The sequence below is a fragment of the Manis pentadactyla genome, chromosome 3, assembly GCF_030020395.1.
Source record: "Manis pentadactyla isolate mManPen7 chromosome 3, mManPen7.hap1, whole genome shotgun sequence".
Lineage (NCBI taxonomy): Eukaryota > Metazoa > Chordata > Mammalia > Pholidota > Manidae > Manis > Manis pentadactyla.
The window spans coordinates 4,357,676-4,371,506 of record NC_080021.1 but is presented as its reverse complement, the minus strand read 5'-3'; the positions used below and the strand labels follow the sequence as shown (position 1 = coordinate 4,371,506).

Here is a 13,831-nt window from a genome sequence, read left to right as displayed (position 1 = left end):
CCCCCCCGTTATCCCTCCCTACCCACCCATCCTCCCCAGTCCCTTTCCCTTTGGTACCTGTTAGTCCATTCTTGGGTTCTGTGATTCCGCTGCTGTTTTGTTCCTTCAGTTTTTCCTTTGTTCTTATACTCCACACATGAGTGAAATCATTTGGTATTTCTCTTTCTCCGCTTGGCTTGTTTCACTGAGCATAATACCCTCCAGCTCCATCCATGTTGTTGTAAATGGTAGGATTTGCCCTTTTCTTATGGCTGAGTAGTATTCCATTGTGTATATGTACCACATCTTCTTTATCCATTCATCTATTGATGGACATTTAGGTTGCTTCCAATTCTTGGCTATTGTAAATAGTGCAACAATAAACATAGGGGTGCATCTGTCTTTCTCAAACTTGATTGCTGCATTCTTAGGGTAAATTCCTAGGAGTGCAATTCCTGGGTCAAATGGTAAGTCTGTTTTGAGCATTTTGATGAACCTCCATACTGCTTTCCACAATGGTTGAATTTACATTCCCACCAGCAGTGTAGGAGGGTTCCCCTTTCTCCACAGCCTCGCCAACATTTGTTGTTGTCTGTCTTTTGGATGGCAGCCATCCTTACTGGTGTGAGGTGATACCTCATTGTAGTTTTAATTTGCATTTCTCTGATAATTAGCGATGTGGAGCATCTTTTCATGTGTCTGTTGGCCATCTGTATTTCTTCTTTGGAGAAGTATCTGTTCAGTTCCTCTGCCCATTTTTTAATTGGATTATTTGTTTTTTGTTTGTTGAGGTGTGTGAGCTCTTTATATATTTTGGACGTCAAGCCTTTATCGGATCTGTCATTTACAAATATATTCTCCCATACTGTAGGGTTCCTTTTTGTTTTTTTCCTTAGCTTTTGAGTGATATTTTCTCTCGATATAAATTCTAGTTTGACAGGAAATTTTTTCAACACTTTAAAGATGTCATAGCGTGTCTTCTGGATCCAGTTTCTTCTGGTGAGAAATCTGTAATCATTATTCCCTCTAGCTGCTTTAAAAAAATATTTTTTAAATTAAGATATCGTTGATATACACTCTTGTCTCGTGAGGTCTGCTCTTTTCTCCAGGTGTGTGCAGTCTGGCACAGCCTTCTTTCCTGTTACTCTTTTAGGATTAGTTTTATTAACTATATTTTCATACTATATGTGGTTTTGGGAGGAGTTCTCTATCTTACCTCTCAAGTCGCCATCTTTAATTCCTCAGCTATGGAAATCTTTTAAAAATCTATTTCAGCGATGTTTTGTAGTTTCCAGTAAACAGTTCTTGTTCATATTTTGTCAAATGATTCCCTAAATATGCATATGGGATGCCCTTAATAAATGGTATTTTAAAATTTCAGTTATCAGTTGTTGGTTGTTAGTATATAAACATACAGTTAATTTTTTGCATATTCACCATTTATCCTGTAACCTTGCTAAACCAACGTAGTTCTGGAAGGGTGGTTTTGGGGTTCTTCTGGTACAGAATTTCCTATGTAAACAGTTCTGTCATCTAAAAAACAGGGGCAGCTTTATTTGTTTCCTTCCAACCTTTGTGTCTTCTCTCTCTTTTTCTTGCCTTACTGCACTGCTGGGCTTCCAGGTCAAAGCCGAATAGGAGCCATCAGAGGAAACGGCCCTTCTTCGTTCCCAGTCTTAGTGGGGGGTGTTCAGTCACACTGAATATGACATTAGCTGTGGGATTTTTGTAAATGCCCTTTATCGGACTAAGGAAATTCCCTTTTATTCCTAGTTTTCTTTTTTAATCAGAAATGGATGTTAGATTTTATCAAATGCTTTTTCCAAAGCTATGCAAATGGTCATCTTCTCTATATGGTGAAATCACACTCACTGATTTTTCCTTTTTTATGTGTTGGATTCGTTTGCCGCACTTTTTGTAACGTCCAGGTCTGGTTTTCTTTTTTTTTTTTTTTTTTTAGATAATTATTTTTTATTGAAGGGTAGTTGACACACAGTATTACATTAGTTTCAGGTGTACAACACAGTGATTCAACATTTATATACATGATAATTCTAGGTACAGGTCTGGTTTTCTTATCAGGGTGATAAGAAGTTAGTGGGGACATGCTCCTTAGTTTGCACAGAATTGATATTATTCTTTCTTTCAATGCTTTGTAGAATTCACTGTAGTTTTCTTTTGGGAAGATTTTTAACTATAAACTCAACTTCTTCAAAAGACAGAGGATATGCAGATTATACATTTCTTCTTGAGTGACCAATGCTAGCTTGTGTCTTCAAAGGAATTTGTCCATTTCACTTAAATTGTACAATTTATTGGCAAAATGTCCATGTTTCCTTGTTACTGTTTCATTGTCCTTATGATCTGCTGCAATGTCTTCCTCATTCCTCATTTTGGTAATTTGTCTCATCTCTTCTTTCTTATCAGTTTGGCTAGGAGTTTAAAAATCATTTTGATTTTCTCAAAGAATCAGCTTTCAGTTTGATTAATCTCTATTAGTTTTCACTTCACTGATTGTTTTGGCCTTGGTTGCATTATTTCCTTTATTTTGCTTATATGGGATTTGATTTGTTCTCATTCTAGTCTTGAAAGGTGATACATAGGTCACCATGTGCAGGCCTTCCTCTTTTCCCAGTATGAGCTTAAGTGTTGCTTTCCTTCTAAATGTTGCTTTAGCTGCGCCCACTAGCTTTGCTATGTTGTGTTTTTGTTTTCATTAAACTGGAAATTCTTTGTTTTGAATTTCTCCTTGTTTAGAGATGTGTTGTTCAGTTTCTAAGTATTTGGGCACCTTACGGACACGCTTCTGTTCTTGCTTTATAATTTAATTCCACTGTCATCCAAGAAAATAATTTGTATGATTTCAAACCTTGTAAATTTATTGAGACTTGTTTCATGGCCCAGAATATGGTCTGTCTTGGTAAATGATCTGAATATACTTGAAAAGAAGGCTTCCTTCTGTGGATTGGAGGGCCCTCCACCCACCAAGCAGGGCACGGGACCGTAGGGGCGTCCACGTCTGGTAGCCTCCCACCAGTTTTTCAGCAGCGAGAACTGAAATCTCTGGCTATAAGGGTGGACTTTCTTTACCCTTTTCAGTTCTGTCAGACTTTTTTTTCTTTTTCTCCCAAACCACTCAGACACCCTTTATTGCATCACATTTCACCACATTCCACTTTTTTAAAAATTTGGTATCATTAATCTACAATTACAGAAAGAACATTATGTTTACTAGGTTCCCTCCTTCACCAAGTCCCCCCCACATACCCCTTCACAGTCACTGTGTCAGACTTTTTTTTTCATGTAGTTTGAAGCTCGACTGTTAGGTGCATGAACACAGAATCGCCATATCTCGGGGAGGAATCCTTTATGGCTGTGTCAGTCCCTCTTTATTCCTGGTTATAGCCTTTGCTCTAAAACTCACTTTGCCTGATATTGACGGCGCCACCTCTGTCTTCTTTGTGCCAGCGCAGCACATCTTTCCCACACTTCGACTGTCAGCTTCTCTGCGGTTTTCTATGTGCAGTGCGTTTCCTGAGGATGGCACATACTCGGCTCTTTCTCTTTTTATCCAACCTTTTCTTAAATAACCTCTGCTTTTTAACTGGGGTGTTTGGGGCACTTCGTGGGCTTACTGGTGTAGCTGGGTGAAGTCTCTCAGCCTGCCATGTCCTCTGTCTCACTGTTCTTCCCCTCCTCCCTCTTTCTCTGCATTCTCTCTGATTAGCAGATCAATTTTTTGTGATTTGATCTTATCTCCTCTGTTGCTTTAGTAGGTAGAGCTCTTTGATTTTTTCTTTTTATGCGGTTCCTTTCGTGTTTCTAGTACACATCTTTAACTTATTCTAGTTAATGTCCAAGAAATATACCATTTCTCATGTTATGTAATAAATTTATAACAGCACACTTGTTTTCCCTCTGCTGGCCTACCTATGCTATTATCATCATACAATTTCCTTCTACATTTGCTAGAAATTCCATAATACATTGTTATATTGCTTTAAGCAGTCATTACCTTCTAAAGCAATATATTATTATATTGCTTTAAGCAGTCACTACCTTCTGAAGTAATTTAAAAAGAAGAAACTCCCTTCTTCTTCCCATTCTAGGTGTCCTTCATTTCTCTGCGAAGGTGTGTGCGAATGGTGCGACTGCCCGTGCACCTGCACGACAATTCAGTTCCTATAGGCCTGGCACCACCGGGGAATCCCCCGGCCTCTGCATGTCTGAGAAAGTCCCTGTCACCTGCACTTCTCAGGGGTGCTCTTACTGGGCACAGAATTCTTCATTGCTCGTTTGGTTGTGCTTTCTGGCTCTTCAAACCTGGCTTCATGGTACTGGCTGCCTTTTGGCCCTCTATGCCTCCTATCACCTGCTGGTGCCATCTGCCCCTCCCTCTGGCTGTAAAATCAGATCGTAATGCATTCTGGTGCAGTTTTCTTATAGTTCTTGTGCTCGGCCTTTTGGGTTTCTGGATTCTGTGGGTTCACAGTTCTTGTGAACCTGAAAATTCTTGACCATTATTCTTTGAAATGGTTCTTTCCCTTCTCTCTCCCCTTTCCTGGGACTCAGATCTCATGTTTCTGTCCACTTGAAGCTGTCCCACAGCAGCCTGAGGCCCTGTCCATGTTTCCAGCCTTTTCCTGTGGCTCCTGTTTCACAGTCACAACACCTGCTTTGCAAGCCCATGATCCTCTATCCACAGACTGATCTACTGCTAGTCCCCACCAGTGCATTTTTCATCTCAGACCCCTTTTTCATCTTTAGAAGTTCAATTTGTGTCTTTTTCAATTTGTGTCCTATTTCCCCGTGACTCGCCTGACATGCTCATGCTCTCCTCTATCTTCTTAAATATATAAAATATAATATGTTTTAATGCACTTATCTACTCACACTATTGTCTGTGGCACTTGGTTTTTCCTAAAGAGTTTTTTCCTTATATTTTCCTGCTTCTTTGCATGCCTGGTGTTTTCAGTTAGTTGTCAGACATTTAGTTGGATGACTTTTACATTGTTGGGAGCTAGATCATTTTTTCTTTTAAATCATTTTTAGTTTTGTGCTAGGATGCGACTAAGTTTCTTGGCAACAACTGGGCTCCTCAAGGCTTGCTTTTACACTTTGTCAGGCGGGATCACGTATGGTCTTTAATCTCCGGCTGAGTTGGCCCCAGGATTGAGGCAAATTCCTTCTGAGCAGCCGCCCCTCGCCCACCCTGCCGAGTACTCAGCCACTGTCCGAAGGTTTCTCCGCCGCTCAGCAGGTGAGTTGTCCCGGCCCCCGGCGGGCTCTGGGCGCAGATTTGCCGGCCCCTCCCCAGCGGTTCGTCACGCATCCTGGGGTAGGTTCGGCAAACGCCTGTGCGGACGACGCTCAGCTGCGGATCCCGGAGCCTCCGACCTCCGCCGCGGCCCTGCCTGTGAACCCTGGCAGCCTCGCTTCCCGGTCCTGCACTCCGACCCCGCACTCCGGGAGGCGCGGGCTCCCCCGGGGTCCTCCCCGCGCGGCGGCCTGGGCTCCTTCGCTCCAGGATCACTGCTCGGAGCTGCCCGCCGGCCGTGTCTGAAAAACGTGGCTTCTTTTTTGCCCCATTTCTTAGTATCCAGTTCCTCTTAATTCACGTAGCTGGCCACCCACGGTGGCGGACGGGCTGGGGTCCGAGTCCCGCAAAGGAGAAAGCCCGTGGGGGGCGGGGCCTGGCGCGGCCGGAGCGTGGGGGCGGGGCGGGGAAGGGGCGGGGCATGCCAGGGCGGGGGCGGGGCCTGCGGTGATCCCAGGGCTCCGAGGCTGCGGAGCTCGCGGTGCGGAGCTGTCACTGCGGGGCTCACCGACAGACGGGCTGCCAGACCCAGGGAGGGGCCGGCGAGCGGCCGCGGGTGAGTCCCGGGCGCAGCGGAGGCTCACTGTGGTGAAGGTCACAGATGAGGTCGCCACGACACCCTCGCCCGAGCTTGGGACCGCAGTCTTTGGGGCGGGCCTCTCCGGGAAGGGGCGGGTAGTGCCGGAGCCTCAGGCCCGGCCTTACTCAGGCCTTTGGCACCCCGAGGTCCACGACCGGAACGTGGGGCATGGAAGAGGGAGCTGTTGTTCTCAGGAAGGGGGAGCCTCATTTAGCCCCCCCGGGGCTGGGACGCGGGCCAAATATCCCTGCGGGGGGCGGGGGTTCCCAGTCTTTCCCCCAAATCCTTTCCCAGAGGGCGGGCGCCTCCATTCCGAGCGCCAGATCCAGATCGTGCAGCGCTGCCTGCAAAGTGGCTGCACGCAAAGGCACGTCCGCGCAAGCTGGACATTGCTGCCCAGAGCGCCCGCGGTGGCGAGGGCTCAGACCTGAGAGCCGAACAGGCCTCTGTGGAGGTCTCCCTGGCAGAGAGGACCCCAGCTGGGCCCTGAAAGCAGCAGGAAGTGGGGACCCATACAGGGGCACCCCAGAAGCAAAGGGGAGGGGGCGCAGCTAGGAGAGACCACTCCTCAGGCCCAGTCCTGCCCCAGACTGTCACCCCGTACCACAGCTGTGTGCCAAGCTCGCCTCGCCTCTGCGTGAAGCCCCACCCCCGGCCCACACCTCCTCCCGCACCTACACAGGTCTCCTGCATCTGCACTGTCTGGTTGGAGCGTCCCACCGTGGCTCTCTTCTCTTCCCACATCATGGCCTCCTCTCCCTGATGCCCAGGCTGAGCTGTGTGGCTCCTCTGTCCTTGTCGCCCCCTGTGCAGGGCTGCAGCAGCTCCAGGAGGCCAGGCGCTGTCAGAGGGCAGGGTGTGTCTGAGCCCCTCTGCCCTGCCCCGCCCCAGCCTGAGCTGACTCGAGGACCAGCCGTCTACCACCTACTCCCGCTCTGCCTTCTCGCCTCCAGGCATGGCGCCCCTGCTCGCCCTGTTCCTGGTGGCCCTGGTGGGCCTACCTGTGGGTGAGCTGGATGGAGGAGGGGATACTGATAGACTGTTTGGGGGCAGGCAGGTTGAAAGCGGGGAAGAAATTCCAGAGCTCCCGATGGCCCCCTCCTGCACTGTTCTGCCCTTGAGGGGATGGCACCTGGTCTGACAGGCTGGAGGAGGGGTCTCTCCCTGTACTCTGACCCCGTTCCCCTTCTGCCCACCCCATGGCTCCTAGCCCAGGCTCTGGACTGCCACGTGTGTGCCTACAATGGAGAGAACTGTTTCAACCCCATGCGCTGCCCAGCCACAGTCACCTACTGCATGACCACACGCACCTGTAAGTCCATAGGGTGCCCCCAACAGCCTTTCCTGAGGAGCATGTGGGGGCACTCTTCCCTGCCCATGGGGAGACAGGAGGAGGCTCCCATCTGCCCCAGGAGTCTTTCTGGTTGAGGAGACCCTGCTGGAGGGCATGTGGGGATTGGGCCAACCCCTGGTCCCAGCCCCTCTCAGGGTCCTGGCCCCCCTGCAGACTACACCCCGACCAGGATGAAGGTGAGCAAGTCATGTGTGCCCAGCTGCTTCGAGACGGTGTATGACGGCTACTCCAAGCATGCGTCCACCACATCCTGCTGTCAGTATGACCTCTGTAACGGCGCGGGCCTCTCCATGCTGGGGACCCTGGCCCTGGTCCCCATACTTCTGGCTGCCCTCTGGGGTCTGCTCTAAGGCCCCACCCACCCACTCAAGGACAAAGCTCTGAGAGGCACAACCCCCACCTGACCCCCTATCCCCCTTGAGATTCCCAAAGCCACACCGAGGACCGTCTGCAAGACTGAACCTCCCCAGCTAACAGGGTCTTTGCTCCCAGGCCAAGATCTTTCATTTTCAAGAGACTGGTGTGTGGCTGTACCTCTCAGAGGTGTCTGGCCTTGATAGGAGAGGTTGGCCCCTCCTCTGTCCATAGACAGGGGCATCTGGGAAAGTGTAGTGTTCATGCAGGGTCCTCAGGCAGTGAAAGAACACGGATCTGAAGGGAGCCTTGGCCCACTTCTGCAAGCCCTGGGAGCAGGGCCCTGCTCCAGTCTGCCCAGTGGGTGTTCTGCAGGGTAAAGGGAGAGTAGGGACCCACGAAGGTGCGGGTAGCCCTGGGAAGGGCTCTCCGGGGCCCTAGGAAGGCTCTCTTTGAGCCTCTGGTGAAGGCCAGGAGCTGCCCAGGGAAGATGTGGCATAGAGGGCCCGGTTAGGAAGGTCTTTGTCCCCTCAGCTGTCCGGGGAGCAGTGCCAGGCCCATGTGTCCGGGCAGCCCTTGCCGGGGGAGAGAGGTCTCTTGGCCTAAAGAGGCTCCCGAGGCCTCTCCAGCTGGTTCAGGTCCTGGGAGGGGTCCTTTCTTTCCCCCTTTGCCAAATCCTTGACCTCCCCCAGCCTGCTTTCCCCCCAACCCCCACTGGCACTGGGCTGGGGTGCAGGGCCTGAGGCAGCTGGCAGGCATGTGGGCAACCAGTAGGCAGGCTAGCTATATTTGGTGGTGCCTGAACACTGACTCCAGGGCTATTTTGGGCCGAGAAGGAAGGGAGCTGAGCCGTGGGCTGCGTCGGTCCTGGTCTTCAGCCCCAGCAGGGCCTGGCGGTGGAGCTCGGCCCTTTATGGAGGGAGGCAAGCTGCAGCTCGGTGCCCTAGGGGCTGCACCCATCCAAGTCAGAAGCAGGGTGGGTGGGGGGCTCTATCCTTAAGCCAGAGCCGGTGCCCCTCGTGGACACTAGGGACTGCACTGGCCCACAGGAGGGCAAGAGGAGGCAGAGTCAGGAATAGAGGAGGAGGAGAGGGAAGAGGGTCCTGGGGCAGAGTAGTTGTGGGCACGAGGAAGCCAGATCCACCCTGAGCTCTCACACCCAAAGGATCCTCAGGAGTGGGCATCCTTGGGGAAGTGACTGGACTCCCCTACAGAGCCGGGTTGGGGCCAGTGCAGGCCTCAGGCTGTTGGCTGGGAGGGGGAGCAGAGGTCGGCACATCTGGGCCTCCAGCCCCAGCTGCCCGTGACCTTCAACTCTGGGAAGCAGTCATTACCCTGCTTATATGAGTTCTGTGTTCTGAGTCAGGTGGCATCCTAGGCCAGAGCTGGCAGGAGCCACTGCACCAGGTACTTCCTGCCTCTCACTAGGTGGTGATGGAGTAGAGCCCTGCTTGGCTGCCAGTGGGCTGGGGCCTGGCACACAGGAGGCCCGGATGGATAGGGAGTTGGGGGTGTGGATGGGGTCGCTTCTCTTCTGTCCCACTTCCAAGGTCTAGGCACTTCTCTGCCCCTGCTGGTGGCTCATGCATGGGAACTGCCCTCAGGCCATAGCCCCTGCCCTTGCTCATGTTGTGCACCTCAGAGGAGCCCCATCAGGGTCTCATCAAATGAATAAATAGGTGAATAAACCTGTCTGTCCTTCTTTGTCCCCGCCAGCCACCTCAGCCTGCACTCAGCCCTGCCTTTCCAGGCTGGTCAGGCTGGCCTTGCTGGCTCTATCAGTCCTGAACTGTGTCCACCCTACCTTGCCCAATCCAGACCTCAGAGCCAGCCCTGGCATGGGGCCAGGGGACAGCCATGGGCAGGGAACAAGCAGGAGAGATAGGAGGCTCCTGAGGCTCACTGGGAGCACCTCGTCCCTCTGAGAGGAGTCCCTGGGGAAGGCTGAGGCAGGCCAGACCCCGGGAAGCCACCCCACCAGCCAAGCTCCTGGCTCCTGACCTGCCTCTGTCTCTCTGCTCAGGAGCAGGGTCTGACTGAGTCCACCCAGCTCCCAGCCCCAAGGACCCCACCAGACAGAGGGATGGACAAAAGCCACTTGGGCAATCAGAGCAGACACACAGGGGCCCTGGGATGGCAGAGCTGGGCCCCCGAGGGCAGTCACCTGCACTGATCCTGCAGTGCCCCAGCCCCTGCCAGCTCTGGGTGGATCACTTCCCCTGCATCTGGCTCTGGCTTTCATTTATCCTAGAGCCCCTTTTAGTACTAAGGGCCTTTCTGCTACCCCTGCCCCTGGGAAAGCACCCAGTAGTCCTGGGCCCCGGAGTATGATTACAGTGGTAACCATGACCCCTTGGCCCTCCCAGCAAGGCAGGCAGGTCCCAGCCCCTTCTCAGGGAAGGCCCATTTGTCAGGCAGGGTGGCTGAGGGCACATGGGGGCTCTTCAGAGGGCAGCTGGTCATCTGACTGACTCTCGGGGTGTCCTGGAGAAGGTTTCCGGTTCTACCCAGCACTAAGCTTCATTTGCATGTTTAGGAGTGAGAGGTGGTGTGGATAAAATGAGGGGTCCTGTGGCCAGGATTCTCACCTGGCCCTGGTTAACTAGCTCACTGCACACCTGTGGGCAGTTTGCCTCTGTATAAAGAGCTCCTCCCAGTGCTCTGGGCGTGACACGGTGGCACAGCTGCAAGGCTGCAGGAGAGCAGAGCAGAGGCTGGAGTGGTGGCAGCACTGAGGACAGAGGCCCAGAGGACGGCTGTGTGGGACGACTGTGCAGCGAGGCCCAGAGGATGGCTGTGCAGACAGAGGGGCCCAGAGGCAGAGACCGGCTTGCTGCATGCACTCACTCTGAGTGAACGGGATTTCAGTGACTGACCTGCCACCTGGAAATAAAGTTGGGTATAACCCTTTCACCCCCAAGAATGTTTTGCTGTCAATTTCTTTGGTCACATTGAATCCATAGCGAACTTGCCCGGGGCTGAAACCCATTGGCAAGACAGGTGGGTTCATCTGAGGGAGACCAGAGGCTCTGTGCTGAGGATCTACCCTGAGCGAGCTCACCTTCTGTGATCCCCAGTCCTACAACCTGAGACTGATTATCCCACCTGATGGGCAGGGAACAAGTTTATGGGATTAAACTAGCCTCACCTGAGGGCTCACAGCCATCAAGCCCTGGGAGCCAGCTGGACCCCAGTGCTGCCCAGGCCCCAGCCCAGCTTCTTGGCTGAGCTGACCGCAGGGTGACTCGGACTGTGGATGGGGTTGGGCGGGAGCAGCAGCAGGTATAAGAGGCAGCTTGGGCTCCCCGGGAGTCTCACCTCTTCTCAGAAGAACATGCAGTGGCCCCTCGGACTCCTGCTGCCTTGAACCTGGAGCTGGGTGAGTCCAGCCGCCTCCTTCCCTGTCCTCCATCACTGCTCTAAGCCCACCCCTCCAGTCTCGGCCACCACTGAGCCCTGGGCTGTGACTCTTGTCTTGCCAATGGGTTCCAGCCCCGGGCAAGTTCGCTATGGATTCAATGTGACCAAAGAAAATGACAGTAAAACATTCTTGGGGTGAAAGGGTTTATTACCTGGCTTGTTCTCCCAGCAGTGGGTCGAACACTAGTGTCTCTGCCTCCGCCCAGAGCACTGGGCCGAGCTCTCTATATAGCACAATAACAGCTTATTGCCTACGGATGTGGAAGCAGTAGCCGAGCAACAGGCCAGTTACAGCATCAAGTGGTTTAAGTTCAGTGAGGATCCTGGCCGCAGGAACCCCAACTTCCTCACACTCCACCCCTCCAGGATTCTCACCTTACAATCTACACACTGTCAATCTTCTGCAATGGTCCCTGTGTGAGAAAGCTGGAGCACCGTAACCAGATTCCACGACAGCAACAGAGATTAACAAAAATTTAGAGATAATTAGAAAAATTAACATACAACAAGATTTTGATACAGGTAACAAAAAGTATAATAATCCTTAAGGCAGAGGAGGTCCCTAATCCACAAAGGCCTTAGGAGCAATAAAACACATTTTAATGACACCAACATAGGCAAATCTTGTCCATCAGGTAGGATGCATGCAAGAGAGTGGTCCTGCGATAGGACTGAGGCAGGAAGGGGGTCCCTTCCAGGTCTAGTATACCATACTTTTACTCTTTTCCCTGTGGGGGTTACTGAAGGGTCTATATATAGTGCTACTGGAGGTGCATGTACTGGCCATGATGATGAAACAAAACTCCCTGGTAAGATGCTCCTACCTTTCTTCTGGCCATTCAAGATATACTACTGTGACCTTTGGGGATCACTCTGCTGTTATTCCAGGAATACACAGGAGGCCAGCTTCCAGGCCTTGTCCCCAAGGTGCCAGGAGAGCCAGCCATCGTTGGTTCATGTGTCAAAAGGTCCAAGGCCATGTCCACTCAATGGAGTCTCCGGGGTTCAGTGCAGTTGGTGCTGGCAGCAAGATGTTATTCAGGTGGCCAAACCTCGGCTTCTGTGATTCTTCCTTGGTTTGTACTTGCAGTTGTATAGGGGAGGCAGCCATATGTGTTAACATGTCTAAGGGGCTACGGGCTCCCTTTTGGGGTCTCTTGTTCAAACACGATAGCATGGTCCATAAGTGGACTGACCATCCCTGCAAACTATTGGTATCTGACTTTAGTCCAGATTTTAACAAGCCATTGTGCCTCTCTATCATGCCTGCTGTGGTAGGATTGTACGGCACATGAAACTTCCATTTGATTCCCAGATGTCGCACCTGTTCTTGCAGTGTATGTCCAGTAAAATGGGTGCCCTGATCACTCTCAATTACCTGTGGTCGGCCAGAGGTGGCAAAGAGACACTCCAGGCCTCTTTTGGTCATCTGCTGGTCTGCACAATGGGTAGGAAAAGCAACCAGAAGTCCAGTAGCTGTGTCCACACAAGTCATGGCACACTGATATGCTTCTGACACAGGTAGAGGCCCAGTATGGTCTATCTGCCATCTGACGAGGGGTAAAGTCCCCTTAGCTATTGTCCCATGTTGCCATGGAACTCAGTGTAAGTCCCTTTTAGAGCATATGACACACTCCTGTCGAGCTCTCCTAACTTCCTCAAAGGCCAAAGCCAAGCCCCACTGATGGGCTACAGCCCACATTGTCTTTTGCCCTGCATGCAACAAGTGCTGATGTAACCATTGGGCTATATGAGAGACAGGCTTTCCTTCTAACCAACGTATCTGGGCCAATTTATTGGCTTCATCATTTCCTGGGGATGCCAGTGGCAAATGACCCATCACATGGTACACTGTGATTATTTGAGTCTAGCCACAGGCCCATAAGTCTTGCCACAATTGTTGCCCCCAAAGGGGTCAGCGACCAACCAGCCAGTTGCAGTATACCAGATTGGTAGCCACAGGGTCAAGCCCTGATAGACAGCCCAGCTGTCAGTGCAGACAACTATAGGGGAGGGCTCCTGGGTAATCACAAGCCACACAGCCCATAACTCTGCCCATTGGCTTCTCTTCCCCTCACCATCTTCCATCCATATTGTCTCAGTCTTAGGATGGAAAGTTATGGCCCTCCATTTTGGGGGCTGCCCACGGCTGGAGCCATTTGTGTACCATGCATCTTCGGGTATAGGGGCTCTTCCCTCCTGATAGGGACTCTCTGGTACTAATGGTTCAAAAGCAAGTTCTTCCTGCTTTTCACTAGTATATGTCACTGGCCCCAATAAGCGTTGGAGCTCTTCACTCAAGGGGCTACTAGAGAGGGCACTACGCTGCTGCAGGTAAGCACCCCACTTGGCCAGTGTGGGCGTTTGTGCCACACCACTCCTTGGCTTTGGGTCCAGTCTCATACCCACCCCAAGATGGGATAGGTGGTCATTACCTTTATCGGGGCCATTCCAGTGATGGGCTCTGTAGCCAGCAAGGGGTGATACACAGCAGCTAGTTGTTTTTCTATCAAAGTGTATCACCTCTGCCCCTTCCAGAGTTGCGACCAGAATCCAATGGGTTGGCGAGTTCATTCAAGCCACTGCCAGAGACCCCAGCCATAACCATCTTCAGTCACGTGAACATCCAGCTCACAGGGCCTTGATGGGTCTCTCACACTCAAGGCCTGCACGGCCTTGACTGCCCATTTTGCTGTAAGTAAAGGCAGATGCACATGGCTCATCCCAGTCCCACCTGATGCTCTTTCATACCAACTGGTATATGAGCTTCAGAATTTGTGCCAAGTGCGGGATAAACACTTTCCAGTAGCCTAGAAGACCCCAAAAC

At 51.6% G+C, this 13,831-nt stretch overlaps 1 protein-coding gene across 2 annotated transcripts; it reads left to right on the top strand.

Annotated features, from left to right (window-relative positions):
- The first annotated feature begins 5,726 nt into the window (after positions 1-5,726).
- LYNX1 (Ly6/neurotoxin 1) lies at positions 5,727-9,272 on the top strand. 2 transcript variants are annotated; one of them, XM_036922494.2, is made up of 4 exons: positions 5,727-5,852; positions 6,690-6,883; positions 7,087-7,188; positions 7,384-9,272. In XM_036922494.2, the coding sequence occupies exons 2-4, from the start codon at positions 6,832-6,834 to the stop codon at positions 7,578-7,580; spliced, it is 351 nt and encodes a 116-aa protein (XP_036778389.1). In that variant the 5' UTR covers positions 5,727-5,852; positions 6,690-6,831; the 3' UTR covers positions 7,581-9,272. The 2 variants fall into 2 exon arrangements, with proteins under 2 accessions (XP_036778389.1, XP_057353665.1); XM_057497682.1 differs by having other exon boundaries at positions 5,754-5,852; positions 6,830-6,883.
- The last annotated feature ends 4,559 nt before the right edge of the window (positions 9,273-13,831 follow it).

Coding starts and splice junctions, on each gene's coding strand:
- LYNX1 (XM_036922494.2), top strand. CDS start 6,832: ATGGCGCCCCTGCTCGCCCTGTTCCTGGTGGCCCTGGTGGGCCTACCT. Junction 6,884..7,086: donor CCTGGTGGGCCTACCTGTGG/GTGAGCTGGATG, acceptor CATGGCTCCTAG/CCCAGGCTCTGGACTGCCAC. Junction 7,189..7,383: donor CTGCATGACCACACGCACCT/GTAAGTCCATAG, acceptor GCCCCCCTGCAG/ACTACACCCCGACCAGGATG.